Source organism: Acomys minous (genome assembly GCF_964271855.1).
Source record: "Acomys minous genome assembly, chromosome: 20".
Taxonomy (NCBI): Eukaryota; Metazoa; Chordata; class Mammalia; order Rodentia; family Muridae; genus Acomys; species Acomys minous.
Window position 1 is genome coordinate 19,573,503 of NC_140502.1, and position 9,875 is coordinate 19,583,377.

The 9,875-nt window shown below is 51.5% G+C and overlaps 1 protein-coding gene across 5 annotated transcripts in view; it reads left to right on the plus strand.

Moving 5' to 3' along the window:
* Nucleotides 1–3,193, plus strand: part of EML2 (EMAP like 2) — a 34,456-nt gene extending 31,263 nt beyond the window's left edge. For 4 of the 5 annotated variants that reach the window (XM_084771352.1, XM_084771353.1, XM_084771354.1 and 1 more), the window contains 5 exons: nucleotides 92–189; nucleotides 787–874; nucleotides 1,283–1,378; nucleotides 2,265–2,395; nucleotides 2,749–3,193. In XM_084771352.1, coding sequence (XP_084627478.1) covers nucleotides 92–189; nucleotides 787–874; nucleotides 1,283–1,378; nucleotides 2,265–2,395; nucleotides 2,749–2,874 — 539 coding nt within the window. In that variant the 3' untranslated portion in view covers nucleotides 2,875–3,193. Of the gene's footprint in view, nucleotides 1–91; nucleotides 190–786; nucleotides 875–1,282; nucleotides 1,379–2,264; nucleotides 2,396–2,748 lie in introns of those variants that run through there. The other variant, XR_014777140.1, reaches the window with a different exon arrangement.
* The last annotated feature ends 6,682 nt before the right edge of the window (nucleotides 3,194–9,875 follow it).

A 9,875-nucleotide genomic window follows, 5' to 3' on the forward strand; every position in this document is an offset into this window, starting at 1 on the left:
GAGGGAGGCGGGGACTGTGGTGGAGGGGCGGAGTCTGAGAGAGAAGGGGGCGGGGTCTGGGTGCCTCCTCATAGCCCCTCCCCCTCCCCAGACGGGGCGTACCTGGCTGTGGGCTCCCACGACAACTTGGTGTACGTGTACACGGTGGACCAGGGTGGCCGCAAGGTCAGCCGCCTGGGCAAGTGCTCGGTGAGTGGGCAGTGGTCCCCCGGCCCGCGCCAACCACCCTGGCCAGTGGGGTGCGAAATTAACCGTTTTTCTGCCACAAGGGAGCAAGAGCTTCAGAACGCAGCTGATTTTTTTTTTCCTTGCCCTGACTACGTCACGGCATCTCAGTTGGCCCCCGTCCTCATTCCTTATTGTGTTCTAAGCCGCCCCTTTGTGTAGACCCCAACCCTCATCTTCCAAGCCCCGCCCCCATTTGTAGCCCCGCCCCCGCATCCTAAACCTATCCCTCCCATCCCCAATAACACCTCTGTGTAGCCTCTCCCCTCACATTTAAACCCTACCCACCCTCGCCCCCGCCCCCGCCCCCCGTGGAGTTCTGCCCACTTGTCCTAAATTGCCATTGTCTTAAGAGCCCTTTTTTGTCAGCCCCGCCCCTCACAGTCTGGCCCCGCCCATGGTAGTCTGGCCCCGCCCCCACCCTCAGAAGACCTGTGTATCCTCCCTCCAGCCCAATGTGTTCTCACTGTGTATTTTGCCTCCTAATCCAGATTTTAATCCGTCCCCTTTCCCTGGCTCTGCCCTCTCCTATGCTCTAAGTGACCCTTGCATCCCCTGCAGGGCCATTCCAGTTTTATCACCCACCTGGACTGGGCCCAGGACAGCACCTGCTTTGTCACCAACTCCGGGGATTACGAGATTCTGTACTGTGAGTTCCCCCCCCCCCCCCCCACTGCCGGGATTCCTCCTTCCTGCCAACCTCATTTGCATGTGATTTGCATACAACTCCCCATTCCTAGAGTTTGTCTGAGCTGATCCGATTTGGAACCCAGCAATCTCTAGCTTGTGGTTTCTTTCCCGGGGTGGCCCGTTTTAGCCCGTTATTTCCCTTCCACTTTGACCAATGGACAGCAGGTGTTTATGCAAATGTATCCAGCTCAGGTTTTGGCATAAAAGCGCCCTAAATCTAGCCGTCCGGCTGGTCCAGAGAGACAGCACTAAATTCAGGGACCTTCGACCCCTCGGTCTAGGACCTCAGTGCTGGGTTATCCGGGAAATAGATTGGCTAATGGTACTTCTTCAGGCCCTGAGCATCTCTCCCGATTGTCTGCCCCAGGGGACGCCGCCACCTGTAAGCAGATCACCAGTGCAGACACCGTGAGAAACGTGGAGTGGGCCACCGCTACTTGTGTGTTGGGTTTTGGTGTGTTCGGTAAGTTCCGGAACGGGGAAGTTTCCCCTGAGAAGACCGGAGCACTGAGACATAACCCTGCCTTGTGATTTTCATTGTCTTCCATTGCCGGCCTCCAGACTGCGGAGCTCACTCCTTTACTGCGATGGTACTAGGCAAAGAGGAAGGGCAGAGGAAAGCGACCACTTGAAGTCCCTCAGAGCTTTAAGGAAATAATGCATGGCGGGCGTGGCCCACCTGACTCAGAGGGCTCCACTCTGAAGCTAGCTTCTTCAGCCACCTGCTCCAGCAGGTACCCCAAGTCTAGGCCTAGGCGATGCTAGGATATAGTGGTGACGTCCCATCTCTGTTGTTACGGAGCTCACAGTTCAATGAAGAAGGCAGCCTCACTCTCAACAGTGTGACCCACAGAGGGACTAGCTGGGACAGGTGAAATGGCACTGGGAAAAGAGTGTTGGGACAAGTCTTTGAGGAGGGCCTCCTGGAGGGAGAGCCATTTGAACTGGGACGGGGAGGGTCAGGCCACGTCCCCAGCCTCTCACTGGGGGATTCTAGGCAGGGGCTCTATCACTGAGCCACGCCCCCAGCCCCTCACTGGGGGATTCTAGGCAGGGGCTCTACCACTGAGCCACGCCCCCAGCCCCTCACTGGGGGATTCTAGGCAGAGGCTCTACCACTGAGCCACGCCCCCAGCCCCTCACTGGGGGATTCTAGGCAGGGGCTCTACCACTGAGCCACACCTCAGCTTCTTTCTTTCTTTCTTTCTTTCTTTCTTTCTTTCTTTCTTTCTTTTTTTTATTTAACTTTTTGAGATAAGCCTCCAGGGAGGTCTTGAACTTTTTTCTTCTGTTTCCACCATGCCCGGCTTCCGGGCAGATTTTTATCACTTCTCTTGTCACATCTATAGGGATCTGGCCCGAGGGGGCAGATGGCACAGACATCAACGCTGTGGCCCGCTCTCACGATGGGAAGTTGCTGGTTTCTGCTGATGACTTCGGCAAAGTGCACCTGTTCAGCTATCCCTGCTGTCAGCCGAGAGTGAGTCTCTCTGGAGGGTCTGAGGGTGTGGGGTTGGAGGCACTATTCATTCCTGTGCAGGGGTGTCTATTCTATTTTATTTTATTTTATGTCCCTATATAGCCAAATAAGACTTTGGATTCCCAATCCCCCTGCCTCTGCCTCCCTAGGACTGTTCATTTAATTTAATTTAATTAAAAGAGGAAGCAAGGGCTTTGTGAGCTCAAAGACAACCCGGACTATACAGTAAAAGCCTGCTGCACCCCCTCCCCCAAATGTAATTAAAGGCTATGAAGAGGAAAATGACAAAGGCCTCCAGGTGACATTTTCCATCTGACCTTCCCCCCCCCCCCCATTTCTCCCCCTTCTTATAGGCCCTCAGCCACAAATACGGTGGACACAGCAGCCATGTGACCAATGTGGCCTTCTTGTGGGATGACAGCATGGCCCTAACCACTGGGGGAAAAGACACGAGTGTGCTGCAGTGGCGGGTAGTCTGAAACAGGGGTGCGGGGGGCCAAGGGAGAGCGCTGCAGCGGGATTGAGGTCTATTTTTGGGAGATGTCTATTGTGGAGTAGAGTAATATATACCCAGAGTATGTCTATAGCAGAGGGGATTATGGGGGTGGGTGGGGGACCAGACAGACAGACAGACAGACAGACAGACAGACAGACAGAAGTCTCTGTTTATCTGGGTGGGAAGAATGGGCCACTATGCCTTGGGGGAGCCATTGGTGTTTGTTTGGGGGCATTGTTTTTTGTTTTTGTTTTTTAAGTTTACTCTTTTATATCATCCAGAAATACAGACTTATGCACTGAGCCTTCTGGAGTATGGTCTATGTATTTGGGGTGTGTGTGTGTGTGTGTGTGTGTGTGTGTGTGTGTGTGTGTGTGTTGTCGAGGGCACAGGTCAAAATCAAGTGAATTCTGCAGAATACCACTATTTTTTTTAAAGGGTGTTAAAATAAATTATATGTAGGAGTGTGTATGTACGTAGGGATGTGATCACACATTGTGCAATTGCCCTTTGGGGCCAGAAGAGGGCGTTAGATCTCTTGGATTTGGAGTTACAGGCAATCGTGAGCTGCCCAGTGTGAACGTGAGTGCTGGGAATCAAACTGAGTCCTCTGTAAGAGCCACAAGTACTCTTTTATATTTTTTTAAAGATGTATTTCTTTATTATCATGTATACATTGCTTTGCCTACATGTCCACCTGCAGGCCAGAAGAGGGCATTAGATCTCACTATAGATGATTGTGAGCCACCATGTGGTTGCTGGGAATTGAACTCAGGACCTCTGGAAGAGCCGTCTCTCCAGCCCTGGACAAGTGCTCTCAATCTCAGAGCCACAGCCTCTCTTACTTAAACCTGGAGCAAGTTAGCCAGGTGATGGTGGCACACGCCTTTAATCCCAGCACTCGGGGAGGCAGAGGTCGGCAGACCGCTGTGAGTTCGAGGCCAGCCTGGTCTACAAAGCGAGTCTATAACAGCCAAGGCTGTTATATGTGCAGGCAGAGCAATGTATACATGATAAATAAATCTTCTTGGGGTTCTAGCCACCTGCTGGCCCCTGTCACAGGCCATGTCACCATTGTCACCATTGGGTATCTTTACTGGGGACAGATCTGTGACTCTTTCACTGACTTTAATGGTCACTTCCATACTGTCTCCTAGCCCACTTCCAGTTCCAGTACGGAAGCGGGAGTGTGCGTGCCGTTCACTGAATGGCGATTAGAGTTAGTTTGGAATAGTTGAAGGTGTCATAGCCAAAGACTGTTGAGTTCAAACTCCTGGAAGGAGCCGGGCGTGGTGGCACACGCCTTTAATCCCAGCACTCGGGAGGCAGAGGCAGGCGGATCGCTGTGAGTTCGAGGCCAGCCTGGTCTACAAAGGGAGTCCAGGACAGCCAGGGTTACACAGAGAAACCCTGTCTCAAAAAACCAACCAACCAACCAAACAGCAAACTCTTCAAAGAGCCTTGGGGAAATGGCTCAGAGTGTACAGTGCTTGCTGGGGTGGGGGCGGGGGAAGGATGGGGTGTGTGGCCATCTCCAGCCCAGCAACTGCCATTTTGGGGAGTGACTTGTGTTTTCTTGCAAAAGGATTGTCTCAGCTGGCCTTTTTTTTTTTTTTTAAACGATTATTTATTTATTACATACACAATGTTCTAACTGCACATACACCTGCAGGCCTAAAGAGGGCACCAGATCTCATTATAGATGCTTGTGAGCCACCATGTGGTTGCTGGGAATTGAACTCAGGACCTCTGGAAGAGCAGCCAGTGCTCTTAACCTCTGAGCCATCTCTCCAGCCCTCGGCTGGACTTTTAAATCTATTTGCCCCACCCCCACCCCCAGTAGCCAGGCACTGGCTGTGGCACACAACTCTGTCCTAGCTGCAAGTGACCTCAGAAAAGGTATGGGGGGGGGCTGCATTTATACGTGGATGACCATCAACCCTGCTCAGTTAACTTGCAGGGTGGGGTGACCCCTCACCAGGGCTCTCTAGGGAAGCCCCCCCAAAACCTCACCGATTGCCCATGTGAACTTTGGTGGAATGTGTCTTGGGACCTCAGGAGGACAGGGATACAACTTGCCTGTGACTCCTCCCAGGAAGGAATTTTGGCAACACCACGCAAGCCTGAGGTTCCCCGAGGTCAGAGCCCCAACACCCATGTGAAGAAGCCAGGTGCTATGTGCAATCCCAGTGCGCCTGAGGGTGAACCTGAGCCTACTGCTTCCGCCCTCTAAGTTCTGGGGTCACAAGGGTGAGCCACGGTCCCAACATAGCTTCAAGGTTTTTATTTTGTTTGCCTTTTTTTTTTTGAAACAAGGTCTCCATTGTCCTGGCTGGCCCAGAGCTCACTATGTAGCCCAGGCTGGCCTTGAATTCAGAGATCCTTCTGCCTCTGCCTCCTGAGTGCTGGGATTAAATGTGTGTGCCACCAGTTGGGCATGGTGGTGCACGCCTGTAACCGCAGCACTGAGGGAGGCAGAGGCAGGCGGATCAATGTGAGTTTGAGGCCAGCTTGGTCTACAAAGCAAGTCCAGGATAGCCAAGGTTACACAGAGAAACCCTGTCTCAAAGGAAAAAAAAAAAAAACCAAAGTGTTAGAGAAACCCTACTAAGAAAAACCAACCAAACCATGTGTGCCACTGTGCCACAACCACCCAGCTTCTAAGTTGTTGTTTGTTAGTTTGTTTTGGTGCGGGGTGTGTGTGTGGGGTGGGGTTCTAGACAGGGTTTCTCTGTGTAGCCTTGGCTGTCCCAGACTCACTCTGTAGACGAGGCTGGCTTCCAACTCAGCAATTCGCCTGCCTCTGCCTCTCAAGTGCTGGGACTAAAGGCGTGTGCCACCGTGCCTGGTTCAGGCTTTTAAGTGTTGGGTTTTTAAAAAAAAGATTTATTTATTGTTTACAGTGCTCTGCATGTACACCTGCAGGCCAAAAGAGGGCATCAGATCACATAATAGATGGTTATGTGTGGTTGCTGGGAATTGAACTCAGTACCTCCAAAAGAGCAGTCAGTGCTCTTAGCCTCTGAGCTGCCTCTCCAGGCCAGCTTCTAAGTTTTTTTTAAAATATTTATTCATTTTATTTATTGCGTATGAGTGCTTTATCTGCAGAAGAGGGTGTTAGATCACATTACAGATGGTTGTGAGCCACCATGTGGTTGCTGGGAATTGAACTCAGGACCTCTGGAAGAGCAGGTGGCACTCTTAACCACTGAGCCATCTCTCCAGCCCCAGCTTCTAAGTTCTTAAAGGCCTATTTTCTGACATTCTTGGGTCAAGCCTTCTTTCCTTCCCCCACGCCCCCCACCGCCATCCCAAGGGCTCCCACATTCTAATCTGAGAAACTGACTCAGGCTACTGGGATAGAAAAAAAGAGCTTTTCCTTCGTGGCTCTTCATGCTCCTTCGCCCCCTTGTGGTCATGTTTGGACCTGCATGGAAGAATATCCCTTGAAAAGCCAGTTGGAAAATTGCTAGTGAGGCTGGAGAGATGGCTCAGAGGTTAGGAGCACTGCCTGCTCTTCCAGAGGTCCTGAGTTCAATCCCGGCAGCCACATGATGGCTCACACCCATCTATAATGAGATCTGGTGCCCTCTTCTGGCATGGAGGCATCGTTCAGATAGAGCACTGTATACACAATAATAAATAAATAAATCTTTAAAAAAAAAAAAAAGAAAGAAAAGAAAATTGCTAGTGATTCTCCATGCATTGTCTCAGAGTCGCTTTTGGCCTTTGTCTCCCCCGCCCCCCCCCCCCCGCCCTGAGCTGGGTCGTGAGAAACTGCCTTGTGAATGGCCTCCACCCAGTTTGAGAGTAGGGGGACCGTTTCCATTCAGCAGGCGGCATTTGTAGCCTTGGGTGACGATTGCCTCTTGGCCGCAGGTGCTCTCCATCCTCTCTGTCCCTCTGTAAATATTCCAAGCCACGCTCAGAAAGGAGCTGCCTTTTCGCTTGCCACGAGTCGGGCTAAGTTGCGGCAAACTTAGGGTTCGCCAGAAGAGGGGGGACCCTACCACCCCCACCGCTGGATGCTCCCGAATTGCTTTTCAGAAGCGGGCTGTTGTAGCTCTCACACTTTTAATCCAAGCACTCTGGAGTGGAGGCAGGAGAATGAAGGAGTTTGAGCTGCTCATGAAGTTCAAGGCCCCCTCCTTCCTGGGCTGTGTGAAACAGTGTCTCATCTTTTGGAGTTTGGATAAGGTTACCATGACACTTGCCTTGGGCCTGTCCTTTTAAGTCTCCCGGGTGTTGTGGGTGTCCGTGTTCCATGGTTAACCGTCTCATTCCCTGAAAGACGGGAACGGTCCAGTCCGGAGAGGGGAGGTCACCCACCCAAGGCCAAAGCCGCACAGTGGTTATTACTACAGCTCCCCCACCCCCCTTTATTTTAAGTCCTTTGATTTGTACGAAGTTGTAAAATGGGTGAAAACTATTCTGTGGTGATAAAAAAAAAAAAGAGCGTGGTACTGAGGAGATGGCTTCCAGTAGGGTGCTTGTGGGTGTGGGGCCGGAGAGAAGGCTCAGAGACTGAGCGCTGGCTGCTCATCCAGAGGTCCAGAATACAAATCGCAGTGACCACCTGGTAAGGAAATCTTGTCACCTCTTTGATAAGCATGAAAACAGAGCACTCGCCTGGCGTGGTGGCTCATGCCTTTAATCCCAGCACTCGGGAGGCAGAAGCAGGAGGATGGCTGTGAGTTCGAGGCCAGCCTGGTCTACAAAACGAGTCAAGGACAGCCAAGGCTACACAGAGAGACTCTGGCTCCGAAAAACAAAACAAAACAAAACAAAAACAACAACAACAAAACTCCCAAAAAGTAGAGCTCTCATGTACATAAAATAAATAGTTAAAAGAGAGAGCTGGCTGCTCTTCCAGGAGACACAAGTTCCGGTCCCAGCACCTACATGGCAGCTCACAACTGTCTGTACCTCCAGGTCCATGGGATCCGACGCCCTCTTCTGGCTACTTCAGGTACTGCAGTTTCATAGTGCACAGACTTATACATAAGGCCCATAAATATTCTTTAAAAGTGTGGCATATTGGGATAGAGAGATGGCTCAGAGGTTAAGAGCACTGACTTCTCTTCCAGAGGTCCTGAGTTCAAGTCCAAGCAACCATATGGTAGCTCCCAACCACCTGTAATGAGATCTGGCGCCCTCTTCTGGAGTACAGGCCTACGTGCAGTCAAAGCACTGTACACAGAATAAATAAATCTTTTTTTTTTTTAGAGTGTGGCATATTGTAGCTGTTGAAATGACTTGGTGGGTAAAGCCATTTGCTGTCGAGTCCGAGTTTGATCTCTTGAACCCAATGAAAGTGGAAATAAAGAACCAATTCCATAAAGTTGTGTTTTGACCTCCACATGTGCACCGAGACACTCACCCCAATGTGTCCTTACACACAATAGTGATAAGTAAACAAGGATTTTAATTAGGCATGTTGTTGCATGTCTTTAATCCTAGCACTTGGGAGGCAGAGGCGGGAGAAATCTAAGTTTGAGGCCAGCCTGGCCTACATAGCTACTTCCAGGACAGCCAGGGCCACACAGAGAAGCCCTAGCTGGGGGGAAAAGTCCAAGATGACTCCTGAGGAACTGCCTAAAATGGCTTCTATGGGCCCATATATCCTCAAAGACACATGTTCACACAAGGGCACCTGCTGTTGTTACACACACACACACAATTAGGTATGGTGGCACACATCCTTGATCTAAGCACTGTGACGGCAGAATAAAGTGGTCACTGAGTCCCAGGACAGCCAGGGTTACACAGTAGAATCCTGTCTCAAACAACAACAAACAACACTGAGTAGTATACTCAGTAACAGAGACCCTGCCTAGAATCCCCCAGTGAGGGGCTGGGGGGGTGACTCAGTGGTAGAGCCCCTGCCTAGAATCTCCCAGTGAGGGGCTGGAGGTGTGGCTCAGTGGTAGAGCCCCTGCCTAGAACCCCCAGTGAGGGGCTGGGGGCGTGGCTCAGTGGTAGAGCCCCTGCCTAGAATCCCCCAGTGAGGGGCTGGGGGTGTGGCTCAGTGGTAGAGTCCCTGCCTAGAATCCCCCAGTGAGGGGCTGGGGGTGTGGCTCAGAAATAGAGCCCCTGCCTAGAATCCCCCAGTGAGGGGCTGCGGGTGTGGCTTAGTGGTAGAGCCCCTGCCTAGAATCCCCCAGTGAGGGGCTGGGGGCGTGGCTCAGTGGTAGAGCCCCTGCCTAGAATCCCCCAGTGAGGGGCTGGGGTGTGGCTCAGTGGTAGAGCCCCTGCCTAGAACCCCCCAGTGAGGGGCTGGGGGCGTGGCTCAGTGACAGAGCTCTTGCCCAGTATGTGTAGCTCATTGGTCCGTTGGTTCCATCTTCCTCAGCACTCAAGATAAAAATATCTATGTAAATCAGAATTTGTAAATCATTACTGCTGTTGTTTTTGGCCGTCTGAATGCTTTGGGTGGATCAGAAGTCCCTGCGTCTACAATGAACTGTCAGTACTAATTTGTGTAGGAAATGAAAGCTGTGGGGTTTTTTTGTTTTTTGTTTTTTTAAGGGAGGGGGCAATGCAGCTGTTTGGAGCACTTGCACAGTTCCTGAAAGCAACGGGGAGTTCACTTCTGTCACTTCTAGGAAACGGGTACATACAACAGTAATCAAGCCCAACACAAGAATGGCCCTCCTCCTACCAGAGAGGCCGATAACCTAGGATAACCGGGAAAAGACTGAAAAGTACAGTCGTTGCAAAGTGAGGGGCTGAGGTGGTCTTTGGGGACAACACGCTTCTAGAAGGGCAGGCTGGGGTGTACGGGACAGCCCAGCGGAAACGTTTTTTAAAAGGTAGAACCTCGCTGGGCGTGGTGGCGCACGCCTTTAATCCCAGCACTCAGGAGGCAGAGGCAGGCGGATCGCTGTGAGTTCGAGGCCAGCCTGGTCTACAAAGTGAGTCCAGGACAGCCAAGGCTACACAGAGAAACCCTGTCTCGAAAAACCAAAAAAAAAAAAAAAAAAA